This window comes from Aulonocara stuartgranti (genome assembly GCF_965226115.1).
Source record: "Aulonocara stuartgranti genome assembly, chromosome: 2".
NCBI classification, from domain to species: domain Eukaryota; kingdom Metazoa; phylum Chordata; class Actinopteri; order Cichliformes; family Cichlidae; genus Aulonocara; species Aulonocara stuartgranti.
The window spans coordinates 23,113,346-23,139,627 of NC_138940.1; the positions used below are offsets into that span (position 1 = coordinate 23,113,346).

Here is a 26,282-nt window from a genome sequence, read left to right on the forward strand (position 1 = left end):
AATATATGACCTTTCCTTTGCTGTTTGCTTGTTTTATGGGAATCTTTTTTGCCTTCAGCCGTTCTCCACTGATGAGCCTCTTCAGAATCATCGACTCCATCTCCAGGGGAAAACTGAGGTGGGTTGCACCAAATATATCTCAGTTATTAAAACACTGATTCACCTGGACCACCTATGGGAAGCCTCATTCATCCATTCAAAAACACACTGATTTTTTTTTTTTTAAAGATAACATTCATCCACACACTCACACTCCAATGGTTGTATCAGGGGAAACTTGCCTTTCTTCCACATGCAGGCTAGAGGAACCAGGGACTTAACCACCAACCTTTCGCCACAGCTGCCCCCGTGAAATCTTTTATCATTACTTTAACTGCTGTATTATGATCATTTCCCCCAAAATGGGTCAAATAAAGAACGTATTATTTATCTTACTGCCCACATGACTGAAAGATGATTACACACAAAATGAAAATATTCACATGATTTATTCAAATGGAGGAAGTTAGCGTTGTAACTGAACTCGGCTATTGAGGGTGGGCAGTTGCAACAGTGACACATATGCTGTTACAAAAATGTATCCTATGTTTATGATATGACTGCATGCATGACTCTAATATGGAAACATCTTTACAGGCTGCAGGATCAGAGGGTTTCACATCTGCCTTTTGCTGTTACTCTAACCTGCAGGTGTGAACTTAACACTTGTTTTTATTGCATGCATTGTTGTTTGATGACTAAGTGCTGTTTAGGTATTCAAAAGGTGCAACACATGCATTATCAAACAAACACAAACACACTGTGTGCTTTCATTTTTTAACAATCTTAGAGTTTAACAATTCAAAACATAAAATAACAATAAAATCATTTCTCTTTGTAACAAATGCATGCTTGCACACTTACCCTCTGCATGTGTGAATCCTTCACAACACACACACACACACACACACACAAAACAAAGGACCTTTCTGTGGAGTCTGTTTAATGGCACCCATCCCCTGCTCTATTTTGGGACGCGACTATTCCTGGTGCATCATTATTGTCATTACCACAGCCTCAAATTATTAAACCATTAACAGACATTATCACCATTACACACTCCTTAATGCAGCATTGCTCTGCACCTGTGTGTGCTTGAGGAGACGGAGGAACCGAAGAGAGGATGTGTTGTTGTGCTTCTAGAGAATTTGGCCTTGGCAGATGCACACAGGCACTTTTTAAAGCTCTTCCTTCTTCCTCCTCCTCTACCACAGGAAGCCACCAAACTCTGAAATTGGAAAGCAGCAAATACGACAGCTCTTCAAGTTGGAGTCTATTTTGTTTTCTACTCAAGAAAGAACAGAGGTTGCAAAAAGACAATAGAGGAAGACAATGATTGATCTTCATGTGTGAGTTAAGTTTCCATGGCTCCACCTTCAGGCTGATGTCCAGTGGGAGGAACCTGATGAGCATTTGTTGGATATGATGTTTCTTGCTGCACAATAAGCCTCCTGGTGCAAAACTCATCCCCAAACTTATTACAGTTTTTGCCCACTGCTTGAAGACATTTTGCAAAACTCCGCTCTCTGTGCCAAAACTGTACACACAAGTACACATGACACAACACTGGGAAATATACCATTCACATCTGTGCCAAATTGAAACTCTACTCCCAAAACCTAAACTCTGCTGTCAAAACCTAACATTCCTTTGTCAAAATGTAACTCTGTTGACAAAATGACACATACTTGCATCATATGCAAACACTTACAGATCAGGGGGAACACACTAGTCTCCTTTACATAAAACACTGCAGTCCTTGATTTCCATTGTTTATTCAGAAGGCACATTTACAGGAGACACATTTCCAAACAACCAAAAACGCAAATAGACCTACCCAATGTTGTACATTGCAGTACCATGAATTCAGATAAAGCAAAAAAAACAACAACAACAACACAATAATACTGCAATAGAAAAAACACTATACTGTAAACAAAAAAACCATGACAATTGTGCATACGTGGGCTCATGGATCCCGCCGTCTGTTGGGGTCTGGCCACAGGACCTCATCAACATCGCAAGCAATGTCCTCTCCCGCTAGGCACCGGGGAAAATATCCTCCTGCATGTCGAAACCATCCATGGATTGCTGTCACCTGAATGTCGCCGCAGGCCTGTTCCATTGCCTGCAGAAGAGGCATGCGGGCATGTGGTTGGCGGTCATATACTCGCCATCTCCAAGCCGAAAAAAATTCCTCTATAGGGTTTAAAAATGGTGAGTAAGGGGGCAAGTATACCACTTCAAATTGATTGTGGTTGGAGAACCAGGCCTGGACCAGAGCAGCCCGATGGAAACTGACATTATCCCATATCACCACAAACCTGGGCTGATCTGGTCTGTTCTGTACAACTATATCATGGAGAGCATCTAGAAATGTGAGTATGTGTTGGCTATTGTATGGACCTAGTATTGCATGATGGTGCAGAAGCCCTCGAAGGCATATGGCGGCACATAATGTGATGTTTCCCCCGCGCTGCCCTGGGACGTGCACAATTGCCCTTTGGCCAATTACATTACGACCCCGTCGTCTTGTTTTGCTCAGGTCGAATCCAGCTTCATCAATGAAAATGTATTCATGAGGCTGTGCAGCTCCATCCATGGCCAAGATTCTCTGGAAAAAAGGGGAACATATCACTGTACTACAGTGCTACACATGCAGCACCCTCACCCCATCACACAGGTACCTGTGTAGCTCTCAGAATAGATCCATGTGGTACTGATATGGTACATATTCAGCTGCTACTGGACTTCACCAATACTCTATTGTAAATGTAAGGGACAGTTACACGTACCCGTACATATTCAGCTCGAAGTCCTTTGACCCTGTCACTGTTCCTCTCGAATGGGACTCTGTAGAGCTGCTTCATGGTGATGCTGTGTTTACCCAAGATGCGTCTGATGGTGGTGATGCTCACATGGTTTATGTTGCTGAACACTCGCCTGTCTGCAAGTATTTTCCGTCGTAGCTGGTGGAGACGGATGGCATTGTCTGCCCTCACTAGGTCCACAACAGCAAGTTCCTGCCGTTGTGTGAACAGGCGTTGGCGTCCTCCCCCAGAAGGTCTTCGGGTCATTCTGGAGAAATACAACCACATATTGTCATCGGTTTGCTTATTTTTCTTACAGTACTTTACTGTATGTACTGTGTCATCCACTGTACAACACTGTACTTCAATATAAGGAATCAGCCACTTTGGCTGCAAAAGGAGCATTAGCACCCCGTACACTTGATATGGTAATGTGATATACTGTAGAACAGTGCTATAAAACCATCTGAGTAGAGCAGAAGGTATGGAGGTGAAGACAGACCTGTTTTCTAGTCGGAATGTTCGTATTACAGATGCCACTGTGAAGCGGCTTAGATGTGGGTGGACTCTCTGCCCAGCTTCCCTCATAGTCAGGCCATGGTTGATGACATGGTCCACCAAAGTTGCTCTTATTTCATCAGAAATATGGGTCCGTGCATGGCCTCTTCGGCCTCCTCCTCCTCTTCCTCTTCCTCTTGCTCTCCCTCCATCCATGCTTGCAAAGTTCTTGAAATGGCTACGCTGAGGGCTTTTTGTAGTTGGCTAATTGGTGTTTGGTTTTGCAAGTAAGTGCCTTCAGGTGTGTATTTGAGTGGTTGCAATTACCCGATGTGTTTTGTATTTTGGATACATGTGTTTTCCGAATGGCACCCTGAAATTTCATTTTGTGAACGAAGTGTCTTATGTATGAAATGGAGTGTAGCATGCAGGACCATGTGTGTTGCATAAAGGAGTAGGTGTGTTGCATAATTGGAACTGGGGTGCAAAGCAGCGCTTTTGTTTAAGGTAGGGGTACATGTGTTTGAGGTATGGTAACAAAAGCTTCAAGTTGTGTTACTTTAGTCTAGGCATGGGTTCATGGTGTTCAAGCAACGGGCAAAAACTGTAAGACTCTTTAAAAAAACAAACAAACAAACCTCTCACATCATTGCTGAAGTTTTTCTGCCGCTTAATTTCTTTTCACCCATCTGAGCTATTTTTTTCCTGAAGGCACACAAGTGCACAGTTCATTCTTCTTTCTTCAGCTGTAATGTGATAAATCCAATTTCAACACATCATGTTCCGCTTCCAGAAAAAGCACAAAAAGAATCGTTCTTGTATCTTTCATTTATGCCTGCTCAACCTCTTGAACTCTGGAGTTTTTTAAACTTTGAAAATAAAGCCACACTTCTTCATAATGCCACAGCACCATTACTCCATCACTTTGTAAATAAGGTCTTCCCGCAAACTCAGAGATGTTTGACATCTTTTTGTAATGAGTTATGTTAACTGAAAACAAATATCTGTGGGTTTGAACAATGCTTGGTCACGCAACATTAGTTTTTAACAATTGATATCACCGAGTTCATATGGTTAAAAAACTTAAGGGGTGCTGGATCTAACCTGATGAAACATGACGAGTTTATCCAGCAGACAGGACTGTTTTAACCTGGCACCATCTCTTTTTTTCCCTTTACCGCTTATCCGATCTTGACTGTGGTGGGGCTGGAGGTTATCCCAGTTTACCTTTGGGAAAAGGTGGGGTGCAAATTGGAAAGGTTGCTAGTCAAGGCTTCTGGCACCACCTCAAATAACATCAAAAACTCAAGAAGACTCTGGAGATTCTTTGTGTCAAATTTTGGCTTTGTATCTGATAAAATGAATGATGAGCACTGCAATATGAAATCCTGCACTGGCAGAAAAATGGAATGAACTTGATGACTGATTACATTTTTGTTGATGTGAATATCTGAAAGAGAAGTCTTTCTAGGGTGTAGCTAACCTGACAATTTGCATAATGGGAGAATATGTAAAATTTACTGGTTAACAATACTGGCCAGCACCAGCAGCTCAAATTAATCTCTTCGTGTAGGCTCGTGGAAACATGACTTTTGACATAAATCTAGAGAGGCCAAGCAGCACGAACAGTGAATGCACCATCTTCTTCTAAATGTGAAGACAAATGGAGGCTAAATGTTTCTTTTCGCTAAACTAAAACTTAATATGTGCTTATGAAAACTTACAATATATTTTATTTTGATCTGATTTTAAAACAGAAAATATGAAGACAGTAAAATCAGGTTTTAGTGGCAATATACATGCATACACCAGCAAAAAGAAACTTCCCAAACCAATACCATCCATCCTCTGCTCAACAGGGAAACATAGCACAACTGTACATAGATATAAGTACAAGTTATTCTGATACGTCAACACTTGATACGTCAACACACAAATGCTGGAAGAACCATCACCTTCAGATGACAGGAAATTGGTTAGGATGCTCAGAAACAACACAGGAACCACCATGAAATATGAACTCCTGAAACACCAGTCTCACTGCCCACAGTGAAGTAAAACATCGCCAAACACTCAAAGAGGCTGATTAAGAAAGAAGCACCCACTCGAAAATCAACACCTTCAAGCTCAAATGGCTCACATGGACAAGCTATGGTCAGACAAGACAAAGATTAAGCTAGCTGGTCACAATGAATGGTTGAGCTGGTTTTTATATAGCATGTCGCTTCTTTACTTGTGTTCACAGTAGTAAAGGTTTTCAAACCTAAGAAACTGTACCAACTATCAAGCATGCTGGTGGTACCATCATGCTCTGGAGCTTTCTTGCAGCCAGTGCTAATGCTGCATTGAACAAGGTGAATGAAATAATGAAGACATTCTTCAACTTCACCTTAAATCAACAGCTAGATGGTTGAAAGTTGGACACAATTATATGTTCCAACAGAACAAGGATCCCAAAATCCCAAATCCACTGCTGGAGACAAATAACATTCACATGGCCAATTTATAACACTTAACCCAGCATGCATGACTCTGAATTATGAGGGGCAGCGTGATCTCCCAAAGGAAACCCACAGGGAGAACATGCAAACCCAACACAAAAAGGCTCCAGTCAACCAGGAGGTTTGGATTAGAAGAAGTCCTGCTGTGAGGTGACAACGCTAACCAAAAAGGCAAACATCTCATTCTGTTTGCATCTTATTGTGACGTTTACACCTTATATACAGTTTTTGCAACCGTGAGAATAGCCTGCAGGACAAAATCATCAGGGGATTGCATGCAGTTTTGCTTGTCCTGTTTCAGCTCACTTGCTACCGTCAGCTTTCACTGATAATAAGAACATAAAGTACTGCCAAATGCCAGAACTGCTCTTTTTACAACATCGAGCCGTCCTCTATTGGTGTGCTGCTGTGATGTGGAACATTGCAACCTTAAAATGCATCCCTCTGGCTCTTGCTGTTGTATCATTCAGGTGTTAATGGAGAGATATTTTTTCAGTGGTGAGTATTAAAAGTTCTGTTTTACACGCTAATCATTTTTAAGGAGGGGGTGCCTTTTTGAAGGTAGATTGAAATAAAGAGGAAAGGCTAAGAGGAAAGTTCCTTGAACTAGTGGTCAGACTACACTATGTGCTGTAAGTCAGCGGTGCCCAACCCCCGGGTGAGTCGTTTGGTACCGGGCCGCGAGAGTTGAGGCTCAGGTGTGAAATTTATGGTTTCGGGGGTTTTATCAGTTTTTATTGTTATTTTTTTATCGTCGTTTATCGTTAAGTCGGTTTCCCTGGGTCTTTTCCCGTGTGTTATGAATAAACCTCCAGTTTTTTTGGTACCGGTACTGGTTTTATTTTGTTGTATTTATCCGCGACACCTTAAAGGCGTCTGTGAAAATAATGTCGGACATAAACGGGTCTGTGGCACAAAAAAGGCTGTAAGTTATAAGGAAGAAAGTTATCAGATAAAGTGTCTCATTCCTTTTGTTTCTAGACAAAGTAGCTCAATCTGATGATTTTTGGTAACTTTTACAGAAAGATCCAATTTCTGTGGTTCTTCTCCTAAGGTCCAGAGATTCCAAAAAATCTATTTTCTTTTCTTGGTATCTTTCACTAAAATGATGCTAAAACCCCAAAACATCTCTGTTCTGCAGAGTTTAGCTGTTTGCCACTGGAGTGGTGACAGGAAATGAGGGAGAACATCATGCTCAAAGAATAGTGAATATTTGGATGCATAATACTCTCCATGTTCTCCAAATGTGTGAACAGGGTACAGTTGGTACTGCGTGTCTTTACTATAGTGCTGACAAAATAATGGTTCATTGTTTACTCTATTCAGCTGAGCTAGCTCCGGATGGATTGGATATTTGTGAGGGGAAACAAAGATTTAGAGCACAGCTGAACTCAATCTTTCAGTGACCAGACAGACTTAAATCTCAGGGGACAATAGCCATTTTTGCTTTGGCTTGATGGAGCTAGAACTGTATATGAGTGATGAAGTTGAATAGGTGGAGTTTGGATTCCACAGGAAGATTGCCACATTAGGATGCTGGAAATTAAACAGCATTGTTAGGCCTCCTCGCCAGACTTCACTCATCACTGTTGCTAAAGCTGCAAAGAACTCGTGTTGGTCCACTGTCTCAGGATTGCATATTCCTGCCCTTGCATCAAGTCCAAGTTATCCTTTGTTCAACAGTGCTGTGGTGCAGAAGGACCTGTCTGTTTTATGGAAGTACTGGTTTTCCAATATAAGTACAAATCATCCTGAAGATGGAACAATGGACGCTGTGTACAACTGAGAGATGAGTTGGATTTACAGTTACTCTGGTTTTGACTGTTTTTAAACATTTTGGTTTGAAAAAAATAAATAAAGGGAGGATCCATTCATATAGGAAATTATCCATGAGTCCCCTTTTAGGGTGGCAGCATAAATCCTAAAGCATTTTTCAGATTTCTTGTAGAACAGACCTATGACAAGAATTGCATAATTTTCCTTATTTTGTCCATCATTTTGACATAATAGTGGACACTACAACAACAAATGGTACATTACCCTCAGAAGACAACATAAATGCATAGTGGGATTAAAAGGCATGAAGGGAAAATGAGAGAAAAGGTGCTCAGTGCTTTGTGGACTATCTGGAAACACATTGTCTGGTCTGTTTTCAGGGCTTCTGGAGTAGCCAGTTGATATTTGAGCAAAAGTACTCAATTACAAGCAAAACTATGAAGAGAACCCCCCCCCCACACACACACAAAAAAAACCAACCCCCCCCCAGAAAAAAGAACAACAACAACAATCTGCCATTGAAATTGGCATCAGCTGTTTAAAGATTCTCGATATTTAAATACAGAAACTGTTCTACCTTGTGAAGAGCCAAGGCCTATAGCAGTATAATGCTGAAGTATAAGGATGAAGGTGATAAATCCTAAGACAAATTGTGAGATGGATTGACTGATCAGTTTGCCGTTGGACTTAAAGATGAGCTTTGGCTCTGAAATAATCCTAAAAATACAGCTTTAGACTGACAGGATCAGGGGATGAGTTGAGCAGAAGGTGCACATGGTCCTGCCAAAGACAGCACCATTAACACTCTAATAGTTTCTCTTCTGCACGCTGCTGCTTCTGTAGCACGATACCACTTGGCAGGAGAGAGAAGAACAGTAGGCAATATATTAGAGAGAAATCTCTTCATTGAGCTTGGAATTTATTCTTTAATGAAATCCAAACCTGCTCTGTGATTTTGTTTTCTCTCTTACGAATAAAGAAAATACCGCTGGATATCAAATGTACGGAAGACTGAGAAAATTGCAGCATTACTCAATAGGTGATTTTCCCAGGGATACAACCTGAACGATTTGTCATGAATTTCTTAGAGTGTTGGATGATGAGATCTCTGTGCCAAATATTTACCAGAAAATTACGTTTTATGATAACTGCAGTTTTCCGGTAAATATTTGAGTAAGGTTGGAAATTGTCATATAGTTGGTGCAGAGGAAAAGCACATCTGGTAGCAATCTGTTTTGCAGCTCTGTATTACGTTTAGTGTATAGCTGGGCCTAGGCATGTGTGCATTAGCACTGACGAGAGGGTTATCACAGGGCTATTATGAAAATCCCCCCTCCCTGCTCTGTCCACACCCGTCTGCTGTAATTTTCAGAAACGTGTACAAATTTGATTGATGATGTGAGAAATGGGAAAAGGTACCTTACACTGTACAAAGTTTCTTCTTCTTTTTTTAATTTTTGAAGCCTTTCCAATTAGTAGCTCAGTGATAACCCCAAAGTCACACTATGCACACATGTTGTAACCCTCCCTCAGTACGTGAACAATTCCCACCAGCCCCTGGCTGGTTCTACCCTTGGGAACAGGAACAGTGACTTCCAGATGACATCAACATCTAGGAAACCTGCTGCACGCATCCGATTTATTATTGAATAAGCAACGTTTGCAGTGCTGGCTTCGGGGCAAAGGGTCTATTTAGCAACAACATAACAGTACGAGATAGCTAGTGTCAGAGTCAGGATAGGTGGGTACTTCCTTTCCGCTAAGGCCCTGTGCAGGAAACATCTGATACACAAAGACAGCATCAGGGATGCTGATAACTTCAAGGGCTTGAATGTTTCTTGTTCAGTAGTTCTCAGTTTGGAACAATAGCTTGCAGAATAATTTAAACGTGCATGACAGATTTAGAAGTTCTGTAACTGAAAACCTCAATAAGCTGGCATGTGAACTTAATAAATCTGACCTTCCCTGATAAGCTTGGTTCCCTTATTGGACTAATTTTATGGGAAAGATTTGGGATAGATCTTCTGCAAAAAATCCCCAGCATGTGACTTTTATCCCTGCAAACATGGTTAAAACAGCAACAATGTCTTCCCAGTCAAAACTGGTCAGCTAACAACATTTATTGACAACAGGTTTGGTTACTAAGTAGCTCTGAACCTTGTGAACAATTATTAGCCAAAGTATATTTTTGAGGATTCATTTTTACTATTGATCAAGGGTCAATCCAAAATGCTAAAGTCAAACCTGAATGTCTATGAAAGCAAAAGTGAGGTTTTGGCTTTCCTAGAAGAATAGAACAAGTGAGAGTAATAAAAAAAATCCCCAACAGATTCTAAATCTAACCCCACCTCCACCTTGCTGGCATCTGATTTGAGGTGGAGCTCAGTGCATGTTTCTGGTCTAGCCACAGTCCCGTCTATCTGGCCCATGAAGAGTCACTCTCATGTCATCAGTCTATAAAATCTTTGAAAAATCTGTTTTCAGATGTTTCTTGGTCCAGTCTTGATGGTTGGGTTTCAGCCTGCCTTACCTTGGTCGTGTCTCTGAGCACTTTTGCCTTTTCAGAGTTCGTTAAAACTCTTTTTACCTCAGGAAAAGGAACTGCTTGACAATGATGATTTTGAACTTGAAAAACATGGAAGTTCATGCCTGTCTGAGGTTGAGAGGTTTTACAGCCTTAAAACACCTATAATAATTGTAAAAAATAAAGCTGGCTGCTTTGCAGATTTCACCTATTGCAATTTATTTTTAGAACGTGACTCCCGCGGTAAACGAGGGACCATTGTACTACACCATTACTATGTGAAGGTTGAACCAGTGGCATCTTCCACTCACTTATCGATGCTTGGCTGTTCATGAAGCTTTAATACATCTTTAGTACAATACCTGACTGGTAGATGTCTGAATGATGTTAACACATATAAAACATAATCATTTACTATTTCTCTCCTCCCTAGTTTTCATAGAGGACATCTGTATTGAGGGGAGAAAAAATATCCAGACAGATCATTCTCATGTGGTTTAAATGTGGTTTCCAGCCCCAGTAAAGCTCAAAAACATACCATATGTTCATTGGTTTAGAGCTTCGGTGTACTGCCTGGTTCTCCTCTAACACCTGTCCCCCCCCCAAATACAACGTAAGCAGGCTGAATGTCACGCTACAGGGAGGCCTTTGCTGTCATCTCTCTTATTTTATCACCCTCTGCTGTGGGTTTCTTGTGGTTTTCAGGAGTTCTGGAAAATCTGACCATAAGTAAATCACTGATTTTATTTGTCCCTATGGGGCTGTTAGTCATACTGCAGTGGGATACACCATAACCAGTGGGTAACCCATTTAGCACACATAGACACATGAATGTAACACTAAATCAGGAATTTAGAAGCACACAATATAGAAAGCCATGCATGCACAAAAACAATCTTTTTTTGGTTTTGGGTGGATGGGTTATGCTAACTTATCTAAGTCTGATCAATGTCTCATTTTTGTAGAGTCCATGAGTACAAAAGGAAAAAGAGGACTGACATTTAACTCTGATAGCGAGCTTATGCAATTGCATGTCTGGCTGTGTGGCGCTGAAGTCCCCAAACAATTCTGCATTTTCAGTCGAACTCTTAAGGCGAAGATCCTGAGTCCCTTCTCAGTTCTAGAAGCAAAGCTCACTGCTGTTTTAAATATTTTTTCTCATGATTTTATTAATAAAGAGGTCAAGGCCGTGGGTCTGAAGTCATTCTGAAATTTGGGAAGTTTGGCTTTAGTTCAGGAAGCTATCATGGATTGTTCCCACTGTTTGTGGACCCTGTGCAGTAAAAAGGACAGAGAAAAAATATAAGAGTAAATATAGGGACTGTTGTTCTGCTCAATAGTCAAGCATTTGGGTACTTATATTATCAAGGACAAGACATATTCCCTGCTAGCTCTAAACACAAGTATTTATTTTAAATACAGAGGCTGTAACTGTTACTTTAGCTAGGATCTTATTAACCTTTTATTATTAGCCATTTCACACACATGAAACTTTACTAAACAAACTATAATAAAAGTTCAGAAAGGAATAAAGAACCAGACAGATAGAACTACTTAATATTGTTTTACCCCTTCACCTGAAAACAGCTCCCTGAATGCAGATTACAATAAGACAGGCAGTTCTTTACTACCATGTGAATGATGGTAACAACCATTTGGTGCTTCCTTCAGGTCTGGACTGTAAAATAGTGTCTCTCATCACCCTGTGTGTGCAGAGATGCACGTATAACAAGTCTGCTGTTCCATCTGTATGAAACACTGAGTAGTACAGGGCGCTGATTGAAATCTGGGATTGTTAGAACATCCTAAAATGGTTTTCATTTGAGTATTTTTTTACAAGTGTAATTCTGGTATGCCAAAACCAAAACAAATCGTGTTACACTCAAGAGATCTAGCATCACATGTACTGAAAACCTGATGGTTTTCTCCAGTGAACATTGATTGAAACTACATAAAATTATCTTTGGAGAGTTTGGAGATAATAAACATCTGAATAGTAATTAAAAATAAAATCTGCAGCACTGTGCAAGTCTTTAGCCACTCCTTATTTCTTTCTATTTGGCCTTCATGGTATCAGACTGTGCCATTTTTAAACGGCATCTTCAGTCCAGTCCTTGTGCCTGACCATTTTCAAATGATTTTTTTCTTTTGCTGTTTTTCTGTTAAACCATTTAACACTGACCAGTGAATTCAAGCACAAAAAGGCACCTAACTCAAAGGAGGACACAACGCTGTGTCTACAGAAAACTTAGTAAAGAACTGAATTTAAAATGTTATCTTTAGGCACTTTGTTACTAACAGCCTGTCACAAAAACACACATTTTGCTTTCATTTCTTTAGCTGAATATATGAAAAAGGCCAAGAATAACACAGTTTGACAGACATGAAATAATATTTTTACACTAACAAGGTGATTGGCAAAGAGCTATCAGCTGGAAACTTGGCGTGGTGTCCAGTGTTTCCTTTGAGGAAACTGGACTGGTGGAGGAAAAAGGTATAAATGTCAGACCTGAAAACCTATCTACAGCAGATGAGCAGGATCTGAAAGTCATATCCTTAAAAAAAGAACTGACAAAGGAACTGAGAGATGATTCATCTTCTGTTCACCTTATCAGAACTGCTCTCAGTGGAGGGTTGGCTATCAAGAAGCCATTCTTAAGAAATGAAAACAGGGAGAAAAAACTGATATATGCCAAATTATACATGAACTAGACTGAAAATCAGCGGCAGTGTTATGGATGGATCAGTCCAAATGTTAAAGCTTTGGTTCAAATAATGATCAGTATGTATGGAGGAGGTCAGGAGATGGGTACAGTAAAACACGGTGGAGGCACTATCATGTACAGTACAATCTGGAAGGAATCTGATTGACAAGAGCTGCATTTTTCAGCACGACAGTGATCCCAAACACTTTGTAAAAACATACCTGGATAGAAAGACACACTATGGATCACTATCCAAGGCCTGCACAGAGCCCAGATTGCAACATTATTGAAGTAGTGTGGGATCATTTTGATAGAGAACAGAATAACAGACAGCCAACATCCAAAGGAGAACTTTTCAATAAATCACTCCATCTTTTTCCCATTTTCCTAGCAAAATTCCAGACTATTTGCATGGTAGTGTAGTATATTTTTGTCCATTTCTAAATTCCTGAAGTGCTAAGGACTCTACCAAACTGACCTCTGAATTGCACACACTGTCTTAGATGTTTGACGCCATAATTTTATTTTGTAGATTTGATTCCAGATGGTTACTGGGGGAATAACATCCCACATTCCTAAAAAGCAATTGCTGGTTTCTTCACTAAAAAGAAGCATTTTAGAAAAAACATTCTGACAAGTGCTCATCCTGCACTTGCCACCTCCATAGCAGGTTTAGTAAAATGTTTACACTACTCCATCCAATTCTTGGCTTTGTGCTTGGTGATGAAAGGCTCGGCCATGTAAAGCTATGCTGTTAAACTCCTGGGCCCGTATCCCTAAAGAATCTTTGTGCAAAAAGTGGCTCCTAGCGGCCAAATTCTAAGAAAATTCTCAGAGTCATGACGTTTTCTTAGAATTTCCCCTAAAAGTGACACGACTATCCCAGTTAATATAAAAGCTATTCCTCAAGATTCCTTTTTTTTTTTTTTTTTTTTTTTTTGCCTGTCCCGTTTGGCTCTTTTGCCATCAGAATTGTTGTCTAAAGGCAAAGAAAGATGCCCAACGGATTTACTTTACCAAACTGACCATCCCAGCCTTGCCGTAATGGTCCATTTGATTCACCTTTTATTGTTTATTTTATTTTCACTTACTGAATACGGGACAGACTTGACTGGGGGAAAGAAGGGGAGAAAGAAAGAGGGAAAGAGAAACAGCTGAGAAGAGGGACGGGGGAGAAGGGCAAAAGACAAAAACCAACAGAACGGGCAGAGAAAAAAAAAATGCATATATCAATCACCTGGATCACCTGCTGAGAAAGAAAAAAGAAAGCAAGCAGAAGAGAACAAGAGTAATAGAATAAACAACATCACAATGATATATGGGAATATGACAGTAAATACTAAATGTTAAACATTATTGTGCAGCACATAAGATCAACAGAACACAGTGTGCTTTGAGGTAGGAGCCAAAAAGGGTGTAGTTTGTGGGTGTGATCACCCGTGTGTACACCTGTGAGCATGGACGTGCTTGTTTTTTGTTTTTTAAAAGGTTCCTTCATGTAATAATCTGCTAGAGGGTGTGGGGGGGCCACAGCCCCATCCTCCAGGGCGTGAAGCAGGTGTGGAGGAGATCAAAACTCCAGACATCCAGAGGCCCCCAGAACACAAGAGACCAAGGAAGACCAACAGAGGGGCAGCTGCGCCACTGTCCCGGAAAGAGCTGAGGAGAGTCCCAGATGAGGGCTCACTCAGCAGCCGCGGAGCAGAAGCCAGGGGGAGTTGCAGTGACGCGCCCGTGAGCTCCGCCGGCAGCCAGCTGCGCCGAGAGACCGGGGGCACCCCACCTCCGAAGTGGCCCGAGCGAGCCCCAGGCTCCAGGCCCCGATAAGCGGCCGCCAAGGAGTGAGCCGGTGTGTACCTGGACGCCCATCCCCGGACACAAAGAACCACCAACGCACCGATGTCTGAGGGGGTCCGCCACTGGCAGGGGAAGTGGTGGTAGGGGGAGATAGGCCTCCAAACCTTGGAGGGCCTGAGATGTCCCCAGAGAGGTGGCGCCTGACACCCAACCTGACATATAGACACAGACATACAGGCACACACAGACACAAACATCCATTCCCACCCTCATGCTCTCATATGCACTTACTCCACACTCAACCAACGTGGAGACAGACATAAAGAGACGTTGTACACATGATCACACTCCCCAAGCGTACTCTACAAACCGGGTCTAGGTGCCCCCGCCCCTGGAGGGGGGAACTGCACCCAGACCCAGGTGGTGTTTCCCTTTTCCCTGCGGTGGGGGGAGGCAGACCGCCCCGACTCCGCAGCAGCAGGAAGGCTCCACACTCCAGACCGCAGTCGGACGGCCAACTCCTCCTCCTAGTCCTAGCCCCCCTGCTCCAGCAGGTCGCAGAGAATGGGGGTGAGAGAAGACTCCAAACCTCAAGATTCCTCAAGATTCCTAGCGCTTAAAAGGGCTCCTAAGGCGAGATCTGCTAAGAGCAGGGAAGAGGACTTTTAGTGGCTTAGGAGTTCCCCTAAGCAGCTGCACAAAATGGCCAACAGAAGAGGCAGGAGAGATGTCCTGCAAACACTGGATGACAGGGAATTATTGAGACGCTACAGATTGGATCGTGCAGGAATCATGTTTGTGGTGGATCTCCTCAGAGATGCAATTACTTCACCAACTCGACGCCACAACACTATTACACCGGAGACGAAAGTAATCACAACCCTGAGGTATTTGGCAACCGGGAAAATGCAACAATGCAGCAGTGATGACTTGGGTCTGCAATCACAGACATTGCTAAAAGCTGAGCCATGTTACCCTCGTTAAGACCACACTGGACTTGTAACGTTGTGATTTCTACTTCATTAAGGACAGCCCCTTGAGATAGGCCATCTTGTTTTCAACAGGGTCCATATGGGATTGAAAGTACAAAATATGTCAGCTAGGATATTAATATGAGCAAATAAGACACAAATCATTATTTGAACAGGGTGTAATGAGTTTAAGTTTTCACATATTTTAGATTCTAATGGCTATAACCCCTACAGCTTACTATTCATTTTCCAGATATTTTCTTGAATGTGAAATATTATTTACAATTACAGTCAGCATAAGATTAGAGTATATAATATGTTTATTGATTTGAGGGTACATCCTTTGCTCATTATCACCAAAAGCTCATTTCCATCAAACTTGTAGGATCAACCAATCACGGCTTTTGAAATGATGACTCATACCTAGCAACGGGGTCAACCACACCTCCTCACTAAGATAGGATTTTCCATCCATTCCTTGCTCAGAGTTCACTGAAAATGTTCTGGAATCACTTCTAAGCTAAAACTCCTGGCAAGGAATTTTTAGGTTAAGTTAGGAGCTCTCTGAGAGGATTCTCAGAATCTTTAGGGATACGGGCCCTGGTGTGCACTGTTTGTGCTGATGTTAAAACCACAGGAGGTTTGGAACCCTGCAGTTACTGAATCACCAAAGCGCTGGCAACTTTTGAGAACTATGGGCCTCAGCACTCAGTGCCTAGCTCTGTATCTTTATGTGGTTTGCCACTTTGTGGCTTCTTTGGTGTGGTTCCTATTTGACTCCATCTTACAGTAGAATCAGTTACATCTGATCGTTCAAGAGGAAAAAGTAGCAGAGACAGAGGTACAGTAAATATAATATGATAATATTTGTTTGCTTTAATTATCTAGCAGAACGTAGTGTTAACCTGCTAATTTGCTGTTGAATGCTAGTAGCCTTTAGCCTAGCATGGTTTGCTAATCAATAAATAGCTAGTTTTAAGATCAGTTAAAGTGCTTTATACTGTGGCCTTGAAAGCCAAACGGACTGCAACTTAAGAAAATACCAGCATTAAGAAAAACGTTGCAAAAGCACACAAAACACAACGGAAATAGGACAAAAGAAAACGGAAATAAGAAAAAACATATTTCCAAAAGCACAAGGGAAATGTTTCTGGGGAGACAATAACTCGACGGACAAGTTGCAGGATCAAAACATGCTAGATAAGTGTGTTTTAATCTCATGATTCATATAATACTGATGATAGATTTTTAGGCTAATAGTTAGGCTAACACACTTACCTCTCATCTTTTCTTTCCTCGCAAAACTGATAGATTCTCCACTTCTTGTAAGTGTCTGCCAGCACAATTCTTAGCTTATGGTTTCCGCAACTGGTCCGTCGGGTTATTGTCGCCCCAGAAACATTTCCCTTGTGCTTTTGGAAATATGTTATTTTTTTGTATTTCTGTTTTCTTTTTTCCTGTTTCCGTTGTGTTTTATGTGCTTGCAGCGTTTTTCTTATTGCTGGTGTTTTCTTAAGTTGCAGTCTGTTTGACCTCTCAGGGCCACTGTAGCTTCAGGATTAGGAGTCACCTATAGTATTATAGATTACTTTGTCCACCTTAAACTCCTCAGTGAAATTTTATTTTTTAAAGATTTGATCTATTCAGCAGGTGTTACATTTTCTACATTTTTGTTGCTATCTGGTTATAGTATTAAACTCTAAATCAGTGTTGAAGTGCACACCGTGAATGTTAATACTAAATTTAATCAATAATTCACTGTAATGACAATACATTTGAATCTAAGTAGAAACATTTGCTTATTCAGAACAAAGCACTGTATATAACACTTGTACAGTATAGAAAATGTCAAAGACAACGCCATTCAGTTCCTTTCAGGAGTATATGTAAATAGGAAGTGGAATTTACTGCAATGCAAGGGTGGGGGCGCCACCTAAAATCTGGCCTAGGGTGCCAAGTGGTTAGAGCAGGGGCTGTGTCCCCTACAATGCTCAATTCAGTGAGCTGATTAGAATGACCATTGTTTCACCAATGTTTGTAAAATTTATACACCTGTGACAACGGGACTGAAAACTCTTGAATCTAAATATTAAGAGTTGTGGCCCGTCTACTTTGTCCATATAGTGTGTCTCAGTATTTGGTTGCCGTTTGCAGTCTGCTTTCAGGGCAGATAGCATTGTTCAATCAGGCTTGTGCAGCCTTTGGCTTCATGCAGGTAAACAATCCTTCTGAAGTGCAGACGAAAGAACGTATTTGCAGAAATTCAAAAACACCGGCTGTTGTCTGATGACAATTTAGCTTTGTATTAGCGTTTTAAAATTCATCAGCTTTTGTGAACAATGACCCGGAAAACAGGAAGTTTTTAGACTTTAGCTACATCGGAAACACTAAAATGTTGCCCAATGTGCCCAGAGGCTATGTCAGCAGACTAGACAAAGGGGTCTCAGATTGCTAACAAACTACCCAACTGTTTGGTTAGACAACCATCAACGGTCCTAATAATGTGCAGTGATAACAAGTATGTAACACTTTGTATATATGTAGTATCTACAGAAGAATACTAACTTTGTCCAGCCAGCTTCAGCCTTTTCTTCTGTTTAATTTAGGGAAATTAAACATACTGTATATGTCAGTTGGCTATGTATGGGCTCAAAATGTGGTCATAAATATTTTGTACTTGTAAATCGGTTTTGTGCTTGTAAAAAAGATTTGTATGTGTAAAAAAAATTTGTGCGTGCGTAAAAAAGATTTGTGTGTGGACTTAGCCAAAAAAACCCTGCAAGTTACAACTACGAATTTTGACCCTATTTTTCTTCCTTTCATCTGATTGGTGAATGTCATGTCAATCACAAATGTAACAATCCAATCAGAGAACAGATGGGTTTGGCTGTCGGAGGGGCACTTTTTTGAACTGCAGGTCCTTGAAGGGTAATCTCTATATAAATATCCGATAGCAGTTAGGTCCCCTAACTTTCAGCAGTTGTTGAAAGGATAAAGTTGTGGTATGTCAGTGGTTAGAAATACCATTATTACTTTAGGATTAGTTTAACACAACGTCAGGGCTGACCCGGGACCATTGTTGTGAGTCACAGCGAGCAGCATAAAAGTCCTTTCACATCGGACGCAGGATGTGCTGCCAATGCTAATTGCTAACTAAAAGCAAAGGATCCAGAATTTGTTGCTGGCTGCTGGGCTCTGTGGGTTTTTGCAGCAGCTCTACACTGAAAAAAAGGGACTGGCCATCTCTTGGATTTATGTAAGCATCTTGCATGTATTTAACACAATTGCCTCATGTTTTAAAGATAAATGTAACTATATAGTGTAAAAACTACATGATATGCAGAAAGGGTGTATTAAATTGTTTATATCATGTTCAGGTGAAGTAAGTCAATAAGATAGCAACGTTAAATCTCGTGAAACCACGCGTGATTTCATCTCGCGGGCTTTGGATCGTGGTTTAAAAAATGCATCCATCTCAGTCAAGTCGAGCAGCCAACTCTACGTTTTTTGGTATGTCTTGATTTTTTGAATTAATATTTACCATATTTCAGCCAAATGTAGTTAAACGTCTAAAGTGCCGCCATGTAACATGCTAAAAAAGAGCCGTTAGCTTATTTGCTGTTTTATCTGTTATCAAAGAATTGGCGCTTTTTCATTTGAATTTGTCTTTGGCACAAGAGCCTTAATATCACATTAAACCTAATTACGAGGCACTCATAACATAATTTGGTTTTCTGTGTGAATAGATTTGTCAACTGACTCTTCAGTTACATTGTGTATTTACTGCACCGTGGTGTTAGTGAGATTTTGGACATTGAACAGCTTTAGCTAATATCATCAGCGGTATTATGCTAGCTTACATCCCTACCCCTCCTGCCCTCACCTGCTGTCCTTTTGTTTTTGTTTTTGTTGATGCACATTGAGAGACCACATCTATTCTGCATTTCACCAGGAGTCAGCTGATGGATTGTGGGTTCAAGGTGTTATGGTAAGAAAGTATATTCTATTTTCGCTTAAGGTTTCTGTAACTTAATTATAATAGGTTTTTTATAATTATTAGGTGCATGCATACTCAAATAGACCACCCTATTAATACAACTGAGAAATCCAAAATCTGCCATAGGTTTGACTTATACCTGTATGTATTGTCAGAAAGGTGATTACTGGACTCACATTAATGCACACTTGAACTAAAATGAGGTTGTAACTTGTGGGTTCTTGGGTTGCAAATCAGAAATAAACATCTTTGGATTTTTTTAATCCCATAAGATCTGGAAACACAGTTTTTATTCAACAAAACATTACTGATTATTAACCAAGCACAGTGCCTGCTGTTATTTCAAAATAATTTTATGTCATTTCAGATGAAATGCAGCATTCCAGTGCATCCCAACCATGCCTTTACAGGTTTCTGACGGAGCTGAGTTTCTCTCTGACAGTCTGCTGAAAGTGTTTGCAAAGTGATCGGGGGAACAGGGCACAAAGCTAAAGGATGTAGCTGCCATGATGACAGTAAGAACTTTAAAATTCTTTAACTACAAAGTGTATATGTATTGCATTAGGTCAGTAAAAGATTTTTATGCTGCATCCATTGAAACAGTCAACTATTACCTGTGAGTACTGATTCCACCAAAAGGATGCCATAATTTTCGTCATGCATTTACTGGCCCACTGAGAAAAATTGATCTTTTTAAAAAAATAAATGTTCTGGAAACTATATATCCATAAAGTTGATGTCAAACAGGAACTTTTGATATTGCTTTGTAGATGCTGGTGTTGCATGTTGACTGGTTTAAGTTTTGGTCTGGGATCATTTTCTTCTCTGCTACTGAAAAGTTCACAAATCTCTGTTTTCTTTGTTATAATACTTTAGGATGACATTAATGCTCAAAGGGAGTCTCATCAAAGTGCTCCGCATCTGTGTGAAAGACAATTGCAACATCTTGGTGCAGGAGTTCATGGTGAGTGTTTTATGAGTAGATTGTGGCTTTGCAACATTTTAAAATGCATTTAGTTATCCACTTGATCCTCATTGGACCAGTTAGGACCAGTAGTCCTCTTTAATAATTTGAAGTTCACATGAGGCCTGGTAGTGAACTCAGCCGCCGGCCCTTGAGGCCCCACCCCTGTATTAGGGGTCACATCAGTGTGAAAAAACTTTAAATTTGTCATTCTAGTGAACAAAGGAAAATCCCACCAATATTTACATTAGCTTTTGTTTGAAAAAAAAAAAAAGACCAACAGCTAACCAAATTGTGGGGCTGAAAGTCTAAATTCTAACATCTTCTGAGTGACAAAACCTGGATTTCTGATGGGCCGGTGTCTTTCTAAGAAAAACTAATGTAAAGCATTTGAAATTATGTTTTTCACCCTCTCTTAGAAACTCTGTTAGACCATGAATGGCAGCATGGCAGGCCACTCTTTGGCTATAGCTATTTACTATGTTGCTTGCATTGGTTTAAATTACTCTAACATTAGAACTGGTAGATTCAAAAGAGATGAGTTTAAAAAGGAATCTTAAAGAAATGTTTTGTGTTTAACCAGGACTTGACTGAGGCCACTGCACAGATTGAGAAAACCACAATGAACATCTGTCTCCAGAGGATGCACCAGGCAATGACTTTTCTGACGTTGGCATCATCATCGAGGGTATAGTAGTTCTTCAAGATCTGGATAACGTGACCTTTGCAGTAGCCATGCTGTTTGGACCTTTTTTATTCCTTCAATATGAGTTACCCATCACAACTCTGCTACACTTTTGAGGTGATTCAAAGGGTGGTAATTGAGTTGGAAGCAACTCAGCTCTCAAGAAAAGCTCACAACTAAGACAAAACTGCTCCTGCAACGAAGCTCACTGTTATGCATGTGAGGTGACCAGCTCTAGGTGAGAAGACATTTAAATCTCACACTTGTTCTGCTGCATTTTTGAAGCTCAATTCCAGGAACAGATAGCAGGGTTCATTTTTATATACACTGCAACTGCCATGAGGACGAGCCGTTTTTTTGTTGTTGTTGTTGTTGTTTGTTTTTCCTTTTGCTCTGTACAAGTTCTCTGTCTGTTTGGCAGCATTTTTAAATTTCTCTTTGTATTTTTTCTTTCTTTTACTAGTGAAGAGATGTAGCATGAACAGTTATGCAGTCTAAATATCCCATATGGGCCGTGTGAAATGGTATTTTCAGTTTCATTCAGTTGAAGTAAGGAATGTTGAATATTTCTAAGCTTGCTGTTTTGAACCAAGATGTCACAGTATGATCAGTGCCGTAATTTTTGACAGTCACTCACCGTATCAATGTTATTTTTGCATCTCTTGAATAAAGGTTTTGACCTGCAAGTGCTAATTTCTTTAGTTATTGGGGTAAAATGGGTAATGTTAATAGGAAGGTGTTTGCCAATTCAGTAACCTAATTTAATGTTAATGGAAACTAACATTACCTCAAATTGTTTAGTTATAATTGTTGTTTAACTGAATCTTGACGTCAGAGGCCTTAAATAGAATGTTTTGTATTGTTCTTTCCTAACATTTTTCAAAAGAAAGAGTCTAATTTCTTTGCTGTGATTGATTCCAGAGAACACGGAAGAACTGACATTATTTAACTGTTGGTTTATATAGATTCAGTAGTGGAGTAATGTCAGTTTAATTCTTTACCTACTGTCAATGCAGTGAAATTAGACATTTTGTTTTGAAAGGTTACTGGTGGATGCCAGCAACCATCTTGGAAGAGAACAATATAATCTGTTATAAGGCCTCCATTTGAAAATTGTGTATTTGATACTAGAATATAATAGCAAAATGTAATTTGAAGATAACATGTAGTATTTAAGTGACCAAGTAGTATTGGGTAAAAGTTATTGAATGGTGTTGGGATAAAGTGAGAAAATTGTGAAGGATTAAAATATTTCAAGAGCTCAAATTACTTCATCAAAACATGTTTAAGTCACATTTTATCAACACAAATTGCACAGGTTTATTGAACATGAATAAATTGTGTTAATTTAACTCAATTGTTTAAGTTGCTGCCAAAGCAAAACATCTGTGTGCAACAAATGTCCACCATTGAATTAAGTAAATCCAACAACATATTTTTTTCAGTGTACCTGTACTAGTTGCACCTGCTCCTTGTCGTTTTTATCTCTGACTTTATGTGAACTACAAGAGTTTCTGGTTTTTTTGCTAGTTCTTCAAATGTTCAATAAAAACATGTATGCTAATTCATAACGAAGAAAGCTTTGTAATGAAGACTGTCATTTCCAAAACACTGCCCCCCCCTCTGCGTCCGCAGTGCTGTTGAAAAGGCTGTGGAAGTCCCTGTATTAAACACGTAGTCCTGTGACACAAAAATCACCAAACTCGGACGACCACAGGCTGTTTTCCTTCGTGGTGATGAAGGAAAACGCTGGGTTGGCATGTAAAAGGGCATTTATTCCCTTCAAAGACCTGCAGTTCAAAAAAAGCGCCCCTCCGACAGCCAAACCCATCTGTTCTCTGATTGGATTGTTACATTTGTGATTGACATGACATTCACCAATCAGATGAAAGGAAGAGAAATAGGGTCAAAATTCGTAGTTGTAGCTTGCAGGGGTTTTTTTGGCCAAGTCCACACACAAATCTTTTTTACACATACAAATCTTTTTTACGCACGCACAAATCTTTTTTACCCATACAAATCTTTTTTACGCACGCACAAATCTTTTTTACACATACAAATCTTTTTTACAAGTACAAAACCGATTTACAAGTACAAAATATTTATGACCACATTTTGAGCCCATAGCTATGTTGCTCATCAGATGATGACATGTCTGTAGTAACTCAGAAACAGCATGAGAACGTCAACAACAGGCCATGCGCTCTGCTATAAAACAGTAGAAGAAGAATCTTTGTTAGTTGGTCTGTCTGTACCACCATTGTTTGTGTCCGTCATAGTTTGTCCTCACCGTATCTACTGGATAATGGCTCAGGAACAAGGCAGTTGCTCAGGTTGCCAGATAGGCAACTCAGACTGACTGCAATCCCTCTCAGACAGACTGATGGTTTGCAACTAATTACCACCCTAGTTATAAACACCAAATATGAGTAATTGGAATCTATGTGTATGTAGACAACAGCAGATTTGCAGTCTTTGCTGATTCATCAGTTAATTGCATGAGTTTTACATGCAGAGTTTGCATGTAGTTGCCAACTTAACCCCATTCAATCACAAACTGGCAGCAAACCGATAGCAGACAGACACGGTTTTATTGCCACCTTGTCACCATCACATTGCGCCAGAGTATTTGAAGATGGACTGTGAGTGGTGTCAGACCTGGTCCCCATCTTTAAAGCAGCCATTTCAGTTCATGGCACACATTTGCAGCTATTTTGTTTGTGCTGCAGTTGGACTGTAACACAATCACCATCACACTTACTTTTCTACAGTCGTCATTAGGGCTGCCACAAACGATTATTTTGATAGTCAATTCAATTCAATTCAATTCAATCTTTATTGGCAGACTTCAAGTCCATAAAAACAAGACAAAAAAAACCACACACAACCCCCCCCCCCCCCCCCCCCCGCCCAACACAAGGTATAAACCATTAAATATATATATGTATATAAATAAGTATCTAAAGCATTTGTAAAAATATAAAACCATAATATACATAAAACACAATTACTTAAAATAAATCAATAAATACACAAACACTTTAACCAGTGCTTTCTGAGACTGGATGAGTAACGGGAACCACTCAGTGTCGGATCTGTAAGTGCTACAATTATACTGTTACTCGAACCATCCAGTCGTTCTCTAAAATTGAACATTAGCTTTCTTAAAAGTGCTTTAAAAGTCCAAACACCCACAGCTACAAACATCTGGCTGACACTACCACTTCTAGGTATCCTGCATAGGATTCTCATCACATCATTATATGCAACATGCAGCTTCTGCATGCTACATTGTTTGTAGGATGACCACAAGGGGGCAGTATATAGCGGTGTGCAATACGCTTTAAACAAAGCCACTTTAACTGGAAGTGAACAAAAGCTGAATTTGCGTGCAATAGTATTTGCCTGCACATAGAGCTTACATCGTTGTCTGTATATGTCATCATCATCATTCATTTGCTCAGTAATAAAGTGACCGAGGTATTTCACCTTTTTATGAACTTCAAGAGTTTTTTGTGCCAGTTTAAACAAAGGGAAATTTAGCTGTTTATCCTGCTTGGTTCTACATATCAAAACAGCACTTTTAGCAGCATTGTACTCAATGTCATATTGCACACCATATTCAGTACAGACATTAAGAAGATCCTGTAACCCAGCACTGCTTGGACTAAAAACAACCAGGTCATCTGCATACATAAGTTGATTTATCAATGTTTTACCTAATATACAGTCACCGATTATTTTTGCGATTAGTCGACTAATCAGATCATCATCCATTGGACGTAAAACGTACAGATTATTGCACCAGCATGCATCTGCTCTTATATAACTATCATTAGCTTACAGCTTGAAGTGTTTAAGGTCTGTGCTAACTAAAAATAAAGACAAGATGATAGTTTATTAAATTTTAATGAAATTTGCAGATTGTTTCAGTGAAGTTTAATAAACTCCTTGCTATCTAAAATATAACAGGACACCGGAGTATATTCTCGAGCATCTCACACTTCTGATAATCAGTTGTCTGCTTGACGTTTATTCAGCTGTGTAAAAACTATAACTTCAATCTAATCCAAACCAATTTACTCAGGAACAAATAAAATACTGAAAAAAGCCAAACAATAACATTTTAAAGTTATCTAAGTGACTTGTATATCATGTTTAACCTGAGTAGCGAAAGATGGCGGTGGGTTTGAAAACGATTTGCAGGGTGTCCGGTGTTCTCACGGGCTCTAGTGAGCCTTGCCCCCAGCTAGCTATCGAGCTAGTGGGTAACAGACATCTTCGAAAATGTCGGAGCGCTTTTGAAAATATGTGGTGTCTTGATAAACTGAGCAGATATTTGAGGTTTACACAGCTACATTCTCTCCTGACAATATGTTAAACGTTTATTTTGTGACCCAGAAAGAATAATAAGAGTAATATTAAAACTAACTAGCTGCCGCCATTGTTGTAAACTGAGCAGGGCTGTGCTATGAATTCTGGGACAGAGCTACTTCTTCTTCTTCTTCGGGGTTTAACGGCAGCTGGCATCCTTGTGCATGCAGTGCTGCCATCTTCTGTTTCAGTCCATTATTACACTCTTAAATCCTACTACTTATTCCTGCGTCTTTTGTGATCTTACAAAGCTTCAAACGATGCGTCGACTATTAAATCAGTCGTCGACGATTCTGATAGTCGACTAATCGTGGCAGCCCTAGTCGTCATGTGCTTGTGCAAGAGCTGACCCACATGATAAAACACTCTGTTAGGCAGACTGACTAAATTCAAGTCAAAATAACTTGTACCACCAGTCCTTTATTTTAAACATGTTATGTGTCATTAAACAGTTAATGTTATGTTTAATGAAGAACTGCACAAAATAAAAACATGTAGCAATAAGGTGGCTCTTTTTCAAACCCATTTTCAGCAGAAGAATCGAAGCACAGATGCTTTCAGCTCTTTTGTCTTCTGGTTGAATGATGGCAGCACTGAAGGCCAGGCCACCCTGGTGTGTGTAAATGTGTTTGCGGCCACCA

At 40.1% G+C, this 26,282-nt stretch overlaps 1 protein-coding gene and 1 long non-coding RNA gene across 5 annotated transcripts; one reads left to right on the forward strand and one right to left on the reverse strand.

Annotated features, from left to right (window-relative positions):
- Positions 1-2,008: 2,008 nt before the first annotated feature.
- On the reverse strand, positions 2,009-16,905 carry LOC309689189 (uncharacterized protein; the record flags this gene model as incomplete). The annotated part of the gene is made up of 3 exons (XM_082505435.1): positions 16,900-16,905; positions 2,835-3,117; positions 2,009-2,653 (listed from the first exon to the last, which is right to left on the reverse strand). Exons 2-3 carry the CDS (start codon positions 3,114-3,116, stop codon positions 2,009-2,011), a joined length of 927 nt encoding a protein of 308 aa, XP_082361561.1. The 5' UTR covers position 3,117; positions 16,900-16,905.
- A 1,924-nt stretch (positions 16,906-18,829) lies between these two features.
- On the forward strand, positions 18,830-22,690 carry LOC309691409. Of its 4 annotated transcripts, none has more exons than XR_014271994.1 (5): positions 18,830-18,877; positions 18,999-19,609; positions 19,986-20,133; positions 20,495-20,582; positions 21,166-22,690. It is a non-coding gene; the product is annotated as an uncharacterized lncRNA (long non-coding RNA). The 4 variants fall into 4 exon arrangements; XR_014271996.1 differs by having other exon boundaries at positions 18,849-19,131; positions 19,546-19,609; XR_014271997.1 differs by having other exon boundaries at positions 18,849-19,131; positions 19,574-19,609.
- Positions 22,691-26,282: the final 3,592 nt, after the last annotated feature.